Here is a 17,063-nt window from a genome sequence, read left to right on the forward strand (position 1 = left end):
TGACTAGGGGGGAAGGTGAACCGGCCCATAAAACAAATTGGGAGGCTGCGCCACCCTGTCGGAAAAAAGAAATGCTTGATATTCAAAATAATGATAATCGGGTAAAATTTGATTCCTCGGAGCCTGTTTCTAAAAATTGCCATAATAAAACCTATAAAAGAACAAATTGGGCTATAGCCCATAATGAAGGAAATATTGACGAGCTCGTGAAATCACATAAAATAGAAGGAAAATTAAACGGAAAATTGACCGAAATGGTAATTGACTCAGAGAGTGAGCAAACTTTTATGCGAATGGACCTAATTAAAAAGACGGAGATAGACCATAAAAATAAGATTACAACATTATGTTATTATGGAGACAAGCACCCATGCCGGTCTGCTTGGGTAAGAATAGAAATTGCAAAGAAGGACGGTACGGTCCAGAGAAAAACGATAAAAGTAGGCTTAGTACCTATGCTAGCAGTGGATGTTTTAGTAGGAGGAGACTTTGGAGATATCGGAAATCGGAAATCTAAATTTCCAGAAAATGGAAAACTTGAGAACACTTTTAACGAGTGTGAGACGCCGAAAAATGTTTGCCAGAATGAAGCGCTGATTGTACCAGAGAAAAAGGAGACGAAATTTATTGTACGTGCTTTTCCCCGGAAAGTTCGAGAAATTTTAGTAGAATACGAAAAACCAAATGTCGGAGTTAAATTCCCATTTGATGACGAAATATTTGTTTCGGCGGTAAGAGTAAAGAAAACTAAAAGAGAGAAAAGAGATATTAAACGGAGCTACAATGAAGAAATGCAGTCAAAGATGGTGGACACTGGAGTCCAAATCAGATTCAACGATGATTTATTATTTTGCGCGAATGACAAAACTGAGAAAAGTAGAGATGAAAAGAGAAGTGTAGAAAAGAGACAACATTTGGAGATTGAGCCTGCAGAGGCGAAAAACAAAAAAATGTTGGATAGGCTGTGCCTTGATAACATAAATAATAGGGGGGAAAAGAGGTCAAAGACCCATGGGGAATAAAACCAGATGGTTACAAAATAGAGATGAATGACCTACAACGGGTTGGGGGAAAGTTGAGAGATATGGAATGTCGAGTCGGATTGGAAAAAATTGGGAAGGAATCTGATATTGGTCTGATCAACTCAAAAGAGGGTTTGTTCCTTTATGAGGGGAGGAATCCCTTGGGGAAGATCCCCTACGGGAAGACGTGAAAGATTGCCCTTTTCCTCAATGTACAACTGGCGGACAAGTTGTGATCCCTTTACTGAAGCCTTGTCTTTCCAGTCTTAAATATTATCTTCATCCCTCATCGCCGAGCATTATTCATTCAATTATTTTAGGGGATGGGACCCAGAGAAAAGTGATTCATGGTTCGCTAAAAATTTTATTTTATTTCCCTGTACCCCTATCGTTTTCAGAGGACTGTGTATTTTCGGCCTTGGATTGTTTGAAATTATGCCAAGGGGCAGTTTACTTTTTTATTGAGATGTGGGGTTATTTCCACAGATGGAAATGAAGAGGCTAGTGCAGCCAAATTTTTCATGATGGCTGGCATCATCATATGTGCCAGAAACTGATTCTCTGCTCCTCTCAAATGTAAATTCGTGAGAGCGAGAAAATTTTTGATTTTGATTGTGCTGCGCAAAATGAATTTCTACGAATCTTGGAGACTTCAACTTTCAAAACCAAATGCGGATGCTATACGATCCAGATCATAGTGGTTCTGCGGTAGAGACGTGGGGATGACGATGAATTCTGAGCCAAGCGATGGAAGTACAGGCATTGGTGGAAGAAAGAAGAGAAGATAAGCAAGTTTGGTGATTTTGAAGTTGGTGTTATTTATTTTATGTTTCTGTTTTGTGCTCTGACCCATGGCATGATGGCGGTCATTTTTCTTAGGAGGGAGGTGTTAGGACCTTTGGCCCCTTTTGTTTCGGAAAAATGTCCTTTTTATAAATTTAACTTCTTTTATGTTAAATATCTAAATCCCGGGAAAGCTTTTATTGCGATACTTCTCGGGAAACCGTTAATTGGCTGGTGTCTGGAATAGCCAGGTGAGTGATGACTCATACAGCTTCGATTTACAGCTTGAAAAGCTTCAAAGGATGCTGGGAGTCTAATTTGATTCGGCCATTAATCGCCTTTGGTCAGAGGTGCGCGCGCAAGCGCGCGTCTTAAAGTGTATTCGTTAACTGTAAGAGTTTTACCTTTAGTTCCGTTTGAGTTCCTTTTGTAGCATGTCTTGATTACAGTAAGATTTTTTTATACTATATAATCTTTTAACTTTTCAGCCTAGGTCGAGTCTAAAGAGATAGTTATAAATATTACTGGTAACCCTTGGCCTTAAAAGGGGCTCTTGGGACCATTCGATTACGCTAGTAGACACGGAACCGTTGGAGTAACCGCTGGAATCCCACTACTTTGGGCCGACAAGGGGTTCTCCCCCTCGAGTAAGTGGCATAGCAACCTCTTTGCGCCATTTTTGCATCAATAAGTGGTGACCCCCGTAGATTACCTCCCAATAAGATATTTAAAAAGCAAATGCACAGGAATAGGCTAATTCAAGCTCTAGAAGCCAAGAAAAACATTCAAAAGACTAATCTGTGAAGGGCTAGGTGTTGTTTGTCAAATATTAATGGAAAACTTCAGATAAACATGATTGCTTTCTCAAATACTTGCAATTATTGGTTCTACAAAGATTTCAATTTAGAATGACGGATGCGATTTTCAACGGCTCAGTACAAATATTTCGACGCAGCCATTGAACCGTTATGACGCATAAACTTGCAGTAAAAACCGGAAGAAATTTGACGAATCACGCGAAATCGGCCGCTTTTGCGTGAAATCACATCAGTGAGAACCCAGGGATACGGTTGCACAAGTTTACATGTAACCAGTTTAAAAATTAGAGTTATTTTCACTGTCCTTTGTACTTGGTGAATAAGTTGCGAAAGCAGCAGGTTTTTATCATGAGTGATTTTTAACTAATAATATATCGATATATATTAATATTAATAATATATTAATATAATATATTATATAATATAATTATATTATATAATATAATTATATTATATTATATAATATATATAATATAATTATATATTAATATATTATATAATATTAATATATTAAAATGATAATATTATTTGGTTTATTGCTACGGTGTTTTCTCTAGTGATATTCTTTCTCAGATTCCATGAAATTGGATCTCCATAAAAAGATTGTAGCCTCCCCATAAACTCGTAATAGTCCATCTAATACTGCTTAACTGAAACACAAGATGTTACCTTTCAGGCAGGCAAACTGAAGAGCGTTGATGGCTGTTCTAACATCTCCTCCACTTGATTCGGCCAATATTTCTAAGGTATTCCTACACACGTCAGCATATCCTTCATTTACGGCAATTTTTTCTAAGACTCGGACCATGGAGCCAGTAGCGATGGGGTTAAAACTGAAAAAAAAATTCATATCAGATTAAGAGTTTTTGGACCATGGAAGTCTTAGCAGATGAAGCAAAGGCCACATTCCCCTATCCTAGAGCGATATATATTGAAGATCATAAAACAACAATAGAGACGAATCAATTGTAAAAACAAAATACAATTATCATAAAAAAATGATAATCAGGTTCATACTCTGACTCAGAATTGTAAGTGAGATGGAGACGCCACATCCAAATGGCTAACCCATTTGGATGTGGCGGGTTAAACACCCGACAAAATTTCTTGCCCTCATATAACTTAAACTGAGTGCTTTTATGCAATTTGTAATAATGATTGGGAGAAGGGGATGTCTGGAAAACCAAAACTGCCTACTATACGACCTTGATAACAATAATAGATCAAGCTTATGGACCCCTGAAATCTTTCCAGGTATGCCTAGATTAAACAGCCATCAATAGTTAAGTATTTTTTAATTTATTCTTCAACTGCAAAAAAGTATTACCTACTTTTTACGCATATTTCTAATCTATTTTGCTAATATTAAAATAGTGAGCTTGGGATTCTGAACATCAAAATTATGACGAATCCGTTATACCAAAGGAAATTTTAAGTCCGTTCAAACAAAGATAGATAGATTTATTCACACGAAAGGCATATTGGGCCATGGTGACATAAAAAAAAACAAGCAAAAAAAATACAACAACAAAACGTAAACTGTCAAGATACTAAAACTGATTATTCAAGAAATTTTTTTCTTACTTTGGTATATTTCATTAGGATTGAGTGTCAGAAAAACATATTAGAAGAACATGCGGTAGGGCGTATATCATACAAGTACCTTAGAGAATAACAGACTTCGTGAGAAAATCGTCAACTATTTGATATAATGGCGCTTGAGACAGTGACCCCTTTAGCCCACAACTATAACTGCCTTAAGCAGCGTATAGCCAGGATATATCTATAAGGCTGTGTGCAATATTACCTGCTAAATTGCTACCTCAAATGACTCTTAAGAAAAGAAAAAACAGTGCTAAATGTTTGCCTATAAGAAAGACAGTCTCTAAGGAAATAGAATCCTGTTTCTGCTGCCCTTTTTGAGACAATCCTACAAGGGTAATAGAAAAGTATGAAGCGTTTGACTTATTGCTCTTTGATAGATGACGTAAAGATCTTGACAACTCTGCTACTCTTGATTTAAAACTTACTGATAAGAGGGGAGTGTCTTCAACTTCAAAGTCAGCCATACCCAGAAACAATTTAAGGATGTTCTTCCATCTTCCAAGGTTGAGGTCATAGACCAATTAGGCTAATTTGTTTTTTGCAACACGCAAGAGGCATTCGAACAGTCTCCACATTTGTTGTTGTTGTCACTTTGACAGCAAAATGAAAGGTATCTTGAAAGCAAAGTTGAAAAGCTATGAAATAGCCTCCCAGCTCCAGAGCAGACACTGTCGATCGGTGATATAGCCTACTCGTCCTTACGCATATAAAAGCTCCACGTGAAATTAATCATTATTATTGACTATCCGTAAATAAAACATCTTTCTGGAACGCGTAGGAGACACTCGCACAGTCTCAGTATTTTTTTCATTAAATTGAGAGCAAAATGAAACCTTGGACGTAAAAAAAGAGGCGTCTTTTGTTCGTAACGAATCCGAACAATTTGACGAAGATACATTGTCTAAAATATGTCAAATCTGTGCAACACGATGAAATTGATGGATAAAAATAAAACGTTGAATTAGAAGGTACTCACCTGGAGGCACAAATGTCAGAAAGGTCAAAATGTGGTATAAGTATATTTTTAGGACTTTATTTTTAAGTTCTCTTGGAATTACCATAGCTGAGGGGCAGCAAGATTATTTTCTGGAATAGGAGTTTCGAAGTTCAAACGAATCTGTGTAATAGGGGAGATAAATACAGCTAAGATCTGTGGTGGCACAGTAGGATTGATCTCTGCTTGATAGTCAGAACCAGACTTTGGTCTCAGCAGTCACAGCACCTTGGATTAATTGGAAATTAGGCTATCCGTTGGCGTCTCAAATTAGTCAAACAAGAGGAAAAAGAAGTTCTCTAAGGAGGCTTTTTTTGAAATTAGGGTATCCGTTAGCGTCTCCAAATAGTCAAACAAGAGGAAGACGAAGTTCTCTAAGGAGGCTTTTTTGAAATTAGGCTATCCGTTGGCATCTCCAAATAGTCAAACAAGAGGAAGACGAAGTTCTCTAAGGAGGCTTTTTTGAAATTAGGCTATCCGTTGGCGTCTCCAAATAGTCAAACAAGAGGAAGACGAAGTTTTCTAAGGAGGCTTTTCGGACCTATACCAAGGAAATATTGGTATAAGCTGGACTTTTTATAATAAAGAGGGATTTTTTTTTGTAATGAAGCCAGTCAATGCGACGAAGAGGATTCGTGGGACAGACGTTTATTCTCAGTGAGATGGAGCGAAGGATCTTCTCTCAGCCACATGGACACTCATACAGAACTGGCTAAAGTGCAAAGGATTTTTTTTGCAATGAAACCTGTCAATTTGACGACTTTTTTTGCAATGAAGCCTATCAATTTGACGAAGAGATTTTGTATGACAGACGTCTATCCTCCGCGAGATGATGGAAATGAAGGATCTTCTCTCAGCTATATGGGTACTCATACTGATCATGATTTAGTGAAAGGGTTTATTTTTTGTAATGAAGCCTGCCAATTTCACGAAGATGTTTCGTATGACTACGCGAGATGATAGAACTGAAGGGTCTTTTCTCAGCCACATGGGCACTCATACAGAGCTGGCGAATTGTAAAACTGAGTGTATATAAGGCACGTATACGTGGATGAGGATTTTTCAATATGCATAATCAATTAACTGAGTTCATTAAATAACCGATGTGCTTTCAAATTGCGCCTAGAATATGACCAAAACTATTCAAAAAAGGGAGTCACAACGGATCGGCTTTGAGAGGTGAATAACATTTTCATACCAACAAAATCTCATTTGAATGAATCTTTCACAATCCCCAATGAAAAGGTTGATTTCCATGAAATTGGACAAGGATTTAACAACAAAGAAAATAGGATTATTGAAAATTCAGTGAAAAATCCTTTTAGAAATAGGATCCGCGCTCTGAAAGCAATTTATGCAGCAAACTTTCGGAAAAAAAACATTTAATCAAAAAGTCACTGCAAGTGGCTTGCTCAAGTAACAAATTAATTTCCATTGAATAATTCGATTTTTTTTAGAGAAAAGACAAACCTTTTGCAACGAAAGTAAAAAATAAAAAAAAACAAAAAGATTAATCATGGCTATTTTAATCAGCTACTTACAAAGCTATGGGCTACTTTATCGGCGTAATCATCGTTTACTGGTTACTGTATTTGCTACTTCCACAGCCCTATCGTCGACACAACAGATCGATATAACTAAGATCAAACATAATACAGATCGAAACATCGATACATCATAAAAAAAAACTATTTTACCGAGATAATACATGAAATTCTATAGCAATATAAATATATGGAAATACATATCAATACCGATTTTTCGCCGAATGAGAAGACAACGATGGAAGATAAACATGTCACCGGTACGCATGAGGGGCCTCAGCACAGCAGAACAGCAAGACAGAAACAATAAAAGAGGATTAATCACCGTATACTGACTACTTTCACTGATTATTGGCTAATATTTACTTTTTAGGCTAAATTGCTGTTTGATGACTACTTTATTGGCTACTCCATAAGCCCCTCTGTAAATATATTGAACAGCCAGAGTTCAACCATCTTATACAGATAATAAATATACCCAAATAAATTTAAAAAACATCACTTTAAAGACCAACAGGCAGTGGCGTCAATTGGAAGGAAACACGGGGTCCTGTGCCCTTCTAAACATTTTTACCACCCCCCCCCCCTCCTAGATTTCAAAAATATCCTTATTGCGATTTTCATTGAAAATAAATGAAAAAAAGACAAATTTTTATTCCACCTTGATAATAACACATACATCTTGCCCCCCTGAATTCTCATGAACTGACACCACTGTCAAGATTTCACAAGTATGCCAGGGGCGGGGAGATTTAAGAGCAAGAAAAACTATAAAAAAGTAGTAGACACAAAAATAACATAACCACAAATAAAAATGACTGTAACGAACAAAAAGAAAACAAAAATATATAATGGCGCTGGAAATTCAGCTTCTAGATGACGTGACATGAATTCAAAAAATTTTTTATGAATTAAAAAAAATAAATATTTAAAAAATATCAGGATGATTACCAGTACTACTAAAGGACTGGGAAATATACGAAGGAATAGCTAAAAAACAAACTGAAAACTACTTTAAAACATTTGAGAAAAGTTAATTATTCCTAAATGCGGGTTGCTTCACTTTAGCCCCTCCTACCTCTCCTGATGGATAAATTATACAACCCACTTTATACACTCCCATTATATCTCACAATAGCGATACTTATTTCTTCATCGTTGGTTGTTTACTATTGTAAAATATAATATGAATGTATGAAGTAGGCTGAATATTGATCCATCAGGGTGATGGTAGGTGAAGCAATGCGCTTTAAAGAATGAGATAAGTAAGTATTGATGACATGTTTTAATATAGTTTTCAAATTTTTTTAGTGGTTCCTTCAAGTGGTCCTCAGCCCATCAGTATTACCAGATTAACTGAAGATATTTAGAAAAAAATCGTCGACAAACCAAGGAAAAAAGGATGAAATTACAAAAAGCTACGAAAGAAAGTGAGTAGGCAATACAATGCACAGAATCTAAGCTTGAATTAACTGGAGCTAAATGCGGGCAAACATATGGTAATTTATTCCCGAGGGGAGTTCGCGAAATCCGCAAAAAAAAGGCTTAATTAGACAGAAAATATAGGAAAAGATTGCGAAATCAGCAAACCTCTGCATTTCAAGAGGAGGGGGGACCTTCTTACGTGCCTCTTCTTACGGACCTCTTAAGGACCTTCTTTACGGACCTCTTCTTACGTGCCTTGATAAAGATGCTTCATTTTTGTAATCAGGTACCTTTCTTCCAGGCGCAAATTCAGGGAAAAGCCCTTGGAGCCCGCGCCCCTTTCAAAATATCAAAATTTGTCCTATGGTATCTTATATTTCCATTCGTTCAGACTACTCTTGGGGCTCCCCTAAATACTAATTCCCCCAAACGTAACTCTGAGTACATGTCTGTCCAAAAATTGAATATGTGTGGGAGGAGAAATTCAACAGGCAAACATGGTTGATCCTTAACTTTGTGAAATTCACTCTCTTGTCGGGAAAAAAAACACTACGAAAAAAACAACAACAAACAAACCCTATCTTCAAATATCTGTCGTTTGTGTGGTGCTAAACTGACCCAGGAGTACCAAAGAAATATGCAAAATTGAAAGGTTTGTGCGATTTATCTGTTGTTGTTTTTTCTAAATTTCACGAAGTTTCACGGAAAGTACTAAAATTACTACGTTCTTTAGACGCACTACAATATGTCGAGAGGAACAATATCTTTATGGATTTAGCCGACTCAGTTTTGTCAGGCCGCCCATAATAATGTTCAACAAATAGCAGAAATATGCAGTTTGTGGCAACACTGCAGTCAAACTACTGGTAATTGTACAGCATTTTTTTAGGAAAAACTTCCTAAAAAATGCCAAAAATATTAACCCTATAAAAGCACAGAGGACTGATGCTCTGTTTGGCAATACGGGTCACCAGAGTTCATTTCCCATTGCCACAGGCTTGGACGACAGGCTTGCTACCTGTACCTGTAGGATTGACCTAGGAACTGAAATGTTTATCCGACACCCTATGCGCCATCAATGGTTCTAAACGGTCTTTATCCTTTTACCAAGGCCATTAAATTTTTTTTACCCCCTGCAAACATCTTAGGTCTATTCATACCATGAAATGGCCATTATATAATATTTTTCTTTTGTTTATTTCTAATTTATAGAATTTTACGGTAGTACAATGTTTTCGTCAGTGTTGCCATGATGACTGCTGAAAATAAATAAGCAAAACTAATTACTTAAATTTTACTACCCTTTTCATCAATAAGAATTCAAAAATTACTGATCTGCTGATTTACAAAGATAACTAGGCCTGCACCCTCAAAGGAAGACTATAATTTCTTGTGCCGTTTTGGCTCCAGTGAGTACCAAGCATCTGAGTTTTTCAGCAAAAAATTAACTCCTGATTTTTCTTAATTTTTTTAAGACCCAAAGGTAAGGCCGTATCCAGGGGGGATTGAGAGTTTGACACACACACACCCACCCCCCCCGAAATCTTTGTCCGACTCGTAAAAACGTAACAAAAATAAACAGAAATAAATTCTTTATGAGTTTTTTTTTGTAACCCCACTCCCCCGAAAAAAATTCTTCAATAAAACACCCACCGAAAGAAAAATCCTGAATATGGCCCTGCCCAAAGGACCCTGAAAGTTTCAACTAAAAGCCCTTAGCCGTTCCTGAGAATTAGCAGATAAGCCGTTTTGATAACTGATATGCAGTCAGTTGTATTTTAATTAAGTTCAACATCCCCCTTAACAATTATTGAAAGTTTCAGTTTAATACACTTAACTAACTGTGTAAGTTTCCACTTAGCCAATTCCAACCATCAGATTTCATTTTCACCCTCCTTGACACATTGAAATACTTTTTCCAAAAAAAATATCGTTCGGGATGAATGTCTGTTCCCCAAGGAAAATTGGATAAGGACTTGACAATTCGAGAAAACTTAATTAAAGAAAATAAAAAAGCAGTTTCAATTGGAGAAACTCCAAGGAAACAAGATTTAACTTTTCGAGGTAATTTAATAGATAATCATTCGAATGAGCTATGATCCAAAATATTACTGCACGTGGCTTTCACTAGTGAAAATTAAATATAGTGAAAATTTTAATATTAAAAATATTAAAGAAAAATCGTCAAATTAAAATAAAGATCGGAATGAAAACAGAAAGAATCACCGCTTATAGGCAACTGCACTCCATGTATCCCGTTGCAGATATATAGTAGAATTAGGGCTTTACTATAGATTAATTTAAAGAAACAAAGTTTTTCCGAGGGAAGTAAAGACGAAGTTGAAACTTAAAACGGAAAAAATTATTACTTCAAGCCTATCTAATATATAAATAAAACTAGTACAAATAAACCATCTAATTACGTTTCCCTATGCGTTTAGGATTATACAAAACTAGCGCTTTACTGAAAACACAAAAGTCAAGTATAAAAAACAGGAATGTTGATCTGGGAGTCAAAAGTGAGAATGCATACTGACAGCAATAAACGAATATATAAAGTTTTTCATAGTCTTACATCTGTTGTGACATCAGTAACCTAACTTTCAGTATACAATTAAAATTATCTTAAAACATAAGCGTAAAACTAAATATTTTTTAATAACTGCGAACCAATTGAACAGCATACAAAAATATTGGATTGATTTATCACGCAGCATTTTGGTCTCGCCAGCTATAATACCAATAGTGAGTAATATACAATCTTAAATTGTGAGAAATATGCCTTAGTATTACTTGGAATGAAGATCAAACAAGACTTAATATGAACTCTGGAAATTCGATTATTTTCTCTCTATACACCAGTGAATTTCAAGTTATGATACAAATTATAAAGCCAATCTATAGTCCTAATACTATCAAAATGGCTTTACTTTGAACTTATGTACAAGCTAATCATGAGATGTCTTTTTCAGAACCAAAACGAGAGCCAGTCATTGAACTGAGCCATTGTGCAGAAGTGATATCAAATTAAACGTTAAAAAAATAATAAATCAACAATCCAGAATGGATTGTTGATTTATCTTAAAAGGGATTGATAATATTTTTATTCTTTAAAGAGTTTCCTTAATTGATTTGCTTTTACTGTGCCAAAACTCCTATATTATTTTGTGTTTTCAGTAAAGCACTAGTTTTCTATAATCCTATAAACATAGGGAAATATAAATAGTTGTTTTATTTGTACTAGTTGTATTGATATATATTAGATAGGCCGTGAAGTAATAATTTTTGTCCGTTTTAAGAAGTTTCAGCTTCGCTCTCTACTTCTCTCGGGAAAACTTTGTTTTTTTAAGTTAATCTTTGTTCGTTTTTTATTAAAATTTAATGTAGAAACAACGCTGCCATGATCTTTTTTTTTATACGGAATAATGTATGTTGGTTTTAGTTTTAATGTCACTCCTTAGTTTCAGCGGAAAATTTCTTTTTAATATAATTTCTAACTATCACCGATCTAGGGGAGACAAGACACCTCTAAAAAATACTGCAAACAGCCTTGACAGCTAAGAAAAACTTTCAGTCTGTAACAGAAAGTTCATTATCCATACTTCACAAACAATAAATGTGTTTCAGGAACGATTGTTTTTCGATTAGCAAAAAGCTGTTTTTACTCGGCCGACTTCGCCTGAAAAAGCCATAATGAAGACAGAGCTTTATAAATCACCTACTGACTAGCAGAAACTAGAATGCTACTGTAACAAAAAAGAGAGCTGTTTAAGGACCCATTTAAAAGCTTATAATTATACCTAATCGCTTTTTATAAATTTGACTTAATAGCACATTCCCATAAAGTACCCTTTCGGCTGTCTCCCCCATTTTTTTTAAATGAAGAAAGTGCCTTTTCCAATTAAATGACCAAAAAAAGGTGTTTTTCAAAACCTAGCCAGGAGCAAAAACTGAAGGGGCAAGGTCGTCCCTTCCCCTCGATTACCGCCGTTAGAACTAGCACACAGGCTTCATCGCAGAGGGAAGTTGGAAGGTTCAATTCAAAACTGTTCATCATTCAAGTTTAATTTTTGGTAGATTTTTAGTTGAAAAGTTTTTATCTTTAGTTAATTTGTTTTCGAAATAATCTTTTACTCTTAAGATGAGTAGACGATTTATGAAACTTAAAAGAGGGTCTGGAGGGGGAGTATATGTGAGGGGTTCTTATAAACCACCAGTTAAGGGCTTTGGGCCACAATTATCACAATGGTACCGTTTTATGCTTCCAAACTTTTCCACTTAAGAAGTGACACCAAAAGTGCCGTTTTTAGTTCTATATGGCACTTAACGATGGTAAAAGTAATAAAAAGCACGTAGATATGAGTAATAGCTTTAAAATGAGCCTTCCCGGGATATGCTTTAAAAAATGAGTGCATCACATTTGCAAAAATAGTGGATTGTCTGAAGAGTAATCATAAGAAGGGACAAACCATGATTAAAAAAAAAAAAAATCCAAGCTGGAATCGAACGCATGATAATCTAATTTGAAGTCCAGCGCAATACTAACAGAACCACGCCTCTAATAATGTAATCTAATATGTTGGTGTGTGCAGGACTTTAATTGCGTAGCTTATTAAGGGGGCCTGGAGAAGGAAAATGCGAGAGGTGTTCATGAAAACCTCCAGTTAAGACTTTTCGGCCATTATTATTACAATGATACCGTTTTATACCTTAAAGATTTTCCACTTAAGAATTGGCACCAAAAGTGTTGTTTTCAGTGCTATATCTCACTTACGAATGGTAGAATTGACAAAAAGCACGTAGATATGAACAAAAGTTTTCAAATAGATAGATAGATAGATAGATAGGTTTATTTTCCATATATCAGTAAAATAATTACATAACAATCTACAAAGGCTCCATGGCCTGTAGGAGGGGGATTATGAAAATATCAAATAAACATTAAACATTTAAACACTTAAGATTTAAACAATATAGACATAACATTAATATTTAAACATATAAACATAAGCATTTGAACTTTTAACATGTGAAGCATTTGCTTCATAAGAGAGAGAAAAAAAAAAAAAAAAAAAAAAAAAAAAAAAAAAACCAAGGACGGTTCACTAAATAAACTTTATCAAACTACAGTGAATCACAACATCTAATAAAAAAAAAAAAAAAAAAAAAAAAAAAAAACTTGGCAGCAGGAAAAATTAAGGAAAATTAATCACATGAAAAAAAAAATTTTTTTACTAGTCTTTTGAAGGTGCCAAACGAGTGGCATTCTCGAGCCGAATCGGGAAGGGTGTTCCATTTCAAATGACATGTAACAAGAGGATTAAAATCGGATCTTATTGTTGGTGTATGGGGAATTTGGATAGTTAGAGAACTACGGAGTTGATAATTTGACCGATCAGATACAAAAGAAGACGTAAACCTAAGGGACCTAGGAATATCACCATGGAGCTGAAGAAAAGCGAAGGACGCACAGGAAAGAATAAAATTTTTTTTAATATCAAGTAGCGGTTTAGTTGCCGAACGATTTAAATCCTTGATAAGATTTATAGCTTTATCACAAATATTCGAAAGCGGTTTGAGAAAAGAAGGGAAATTAGACATCCATATGACTGAACAATAGGAAACATAAGAAAGGATTAAGCTATGAAAAAGGATTCTTAGAATTGGTCCTGGAAAGATATGCTTTAGTTTTCTTAGAATACCGAGGTTTCTGCATACCTTCATTTTAATCAAATCAATATGGTGTTTGAAAGATAAATTTTCATCTAGGAGGATACCTAGGAAACGGACATGGCCATCTTCTGGTCTACTAATAAAGCCTTTGGATATATGAATTTCAGATAATTGAGGGCAAGCCTGGGATATACGAGAAAAAACAAAAAACCAGTTTTAGAAACATTTAAGTCAAGAAAGTTAGCATCAAACCAAATTAAAACTCTCTCAATGAGGTCCACTAACTTTGTACGAACTTCATCCTCTGTTCTCCCAGAAGTAATAAGGGTGGTATCATTGGCAAAAGTAGCAAGTGAATCTGAGGCATGCAAACTATAATTATGGGTAGGAAGACTTTTGGATGACATAGACGACAGTAATAAAGAGAATTTTTATTTCTAACTGCAAAAATTAGGGCATTTATGCAAATTAAAAACAGTACCGGCCCTAAAACTGACCCTTGAGGAACCCCCTGGTCAACACTTGATGGTGAGCGAAAAAATGGATGAACAGAAATTATTCTACCAGACAAGAAAGACTTGAACCAATAAAACGCACTACCTCTTACGCCAAAATGAGGAAGTGTAAATAGAAGTACACTGCGGTTTAAAGAATCAAAGGCTTTGCGAACATCCAAAGACAAAGCACCAGGAAACAAGTGGTAGTCCATAGCAGAGTGAAGATAATTCAGTAGAACCGCACAAGCATGCTCAGTCAAATGATTTGCTCGAAAACCAAATTGAAAATCGTGAAAAAAATCTTTAGAAGTAAGAAAATGGTTAAGACGAGAAAGCATCGCCTTCTCAAATATTTCTCCAAGTACAGACAACAAAGAAATTGGCCGATAGTTGGCTGGATCATTTCGTGTCCCCCTTATATAATATGATGACTCGAGCACGCTTGAGACTACTCGGGAAAATACCATGCTGAAATGAGAGTTTAATAAGTTTTGTTAAGGGATAAATAATGGAAGGAAGTATGAACTTAATTACTTTAGTAGGAATATTATCAGGGCCAGACGACGAACAATTTTTCAATCCCATGACAATTTTAGCAATTTCTTTCTCCGTCGCTGGTTCCAAAAATATTGACTTCATACAAGGTGGCCCAAGATGAGACCTGAAGTTGAATCCTGACGGAGAAGAACCAACAGCCGAAGTGGTCCTTTTACCAATATTCGCAAAATATGAGGTAAATGCATCTTGAACATTCAGTTCACCTTCGATGATTTTGCCATCAAGATCCAAAAAAGAAGGGGCTGATGGAGAATGAAAGAATGAAGAATGAAAAATCCCAACAAAGGCTCCATGGCCTGTAGGAGGCCATGGAGCCTCTAAAAAGTTCTTCCAGAACTACTAGAATCAAACTAGAACTAAAGTTCTAGAAAAAAAGAATGAAAAACATCACTCTAAAAAGTTCTTGCAGCCCACTCGGCCCAGCTTTTCCACTTGAAACATGGCACCAAAAGTACCGTTTTTAGTGCCATCTGAAACTTGCAGATGGTGGAATAGCTTATAGGAAGAACGTAGATATGAGAAATATTTTTATATGAGCTATCAAACATATATCTAAGATGTTCTGGTAGCCCGCTAGCCCCGTCCCTTGAGAACCGGAATAACAAATGCCTTTTTTCGTGCCATATAGCACTTAAAGATGGCAGAATTTATATAAACCACGTACATATAATAAATAACTTTTGAATGAGGTCTTAAATATCTCTATGATGTTCTAGTAACCCGCTAGGCCTGGAAAAAAGAAGAAAAAAAGAGACCGTTTTAACGTTTTTCAACTTTTAGTTACTATGGGCTGTGGTTCGCTCTTTAAGAAACTTATTAAGTGGGCTGGGAGTGGGAGCATACGGGAGGGGTTCTTGTAAACCTTCAGTTAAGGGTTCTGGAACGTAACTATTACAACAGTACCTGTTTTGTACTTCAGAGCTTTTCCACTTAAGAAGTGGCACCAAAAGTGTGGTTTACAGTACTATATCGCCCTTACGAATGGTAAAATTGAAAAAAAAGCACATATATATGAGCAATAGCTTTCAAATGAGCCATTAAACATCACTCTTTTAAGTTCAGCTAGCCCAATAGCCCCAGCTTTTCCACTCGAGACACGGCACCAAAAGTACCGTTATTAGTGCCATTTGGAACTTACAGATGGTGGAATTTTTAGGAAGAACATAGATATGGGTAAAATCTTTTATATGAGCTATAAAAAATCTGTCTACGATGTTCTGGTAGTCTGCTAGTGCCACCCCTTGAGAAATGGCACAAAAAATGTCATTTTAGTGCCATATGGCACTTGCAGATGGCGGAATTTATAAAAAGCGCGTAGATAAATAGCTTTTGAATGAGCCATTTAGCATCTCTCTATGATGTTCTGGTAACCTACTAGGCCTGGGAAAAAAAGGAAAACAAAACAAAAAACGGAAGACAGATGCAAAAAAGTGATTTTCTTTGTTCTTCAAGGAGGGGGACTGTAATTTCCCTGTATAAGCTTTCGGCCATTCGATTCCAATGGTACACTTTTCATTTTGATCTGACGCCATTTTCGAGGGATTTCAGGCTTTTTTCGAAATTACCATAAATTTCTTTTCGCAATAAACTTTTACTTTTAAAACGAACCGAAATAATAGTTACCATTCCTGAATCAGTGTCAGATGGAAATTTGCTGCAACCATGATCAAGAACGAACGCAGGTTGGGGCCTCAGAGCCCCCTCCCCTGCCCAAAATCCTAGAGGTTTCCGGATTTCTGGACACTCCTTATTCACATTATAAAATATTTATTTTTATTATTATTATCTAACCCCCACAAATTCCCACATACGTCCCTAATATTGTTAAAACCTGTTTCGACCTTCCTTTTCGAATTCTACTGTCGATGGCCGACGGTCAGAGTTGCCACATATAGCACGAAAGTGCTATTTTAGCACTATTTCATTGTGTGTAGCACCATAGCACGCACTCAAAATTGCTAAAATAGAACGAAAGTGCTATTTTGACACTATTCTAGCACTATAACAGTCAATTTTTGACTATAGCACCGAAAATCACTGTGTAGCATTCTCATTTGGGCAAATGTAGTGCTTTAGGAACTGACCGTGGTGGCAGCCCTGCCGATGGTAATGGGTTCTTTACACCCAGAAGATAACGCTCTCTA

At 36.0% G+C, this 17,063-nt stretch overlaps 1 protein-coding gene across 1 annotated transcript in view; it reads right to left on the minus strand.

Moving 5' to 3' along the window:
* The window catches only part of Rad17 (Rad17 checkpoint clamp loader component), a 163,605-nt gene that overhangs the window by 17,246 nt on the left and 129,296 nt on the right, over positions 1–17,063 (minus strand). Inside the window, exon 6 of the mRNA XM_089106907.1 lies at positions 3,293–3,456. Coding sequence (XP_088963033.1) covers positions 3,293–3,456 — 164 coding nt within the window. The remainder of the gene's footprint in view (positions 1–3,292; positions 3,457–17,063) is intronic.

The sequence above is a fragment of the Artemia sp. Qi Xiang Cuo genome, chromosome 21, assembly GCF_049724085.1.
Source record: "Artemia sp. Qi Xiang Cuo chromosome 21, ASM4972408v1, whole genome shotgun sequence".
NCBI classification, from domain to species: domain Eukaryota; kingdom Metazoa; phylum Arthropoda; class Branchiopoda; order Anostraca; family Artemiidae; genus Artemia; species Artemia sp. Qi Xiang Cuo.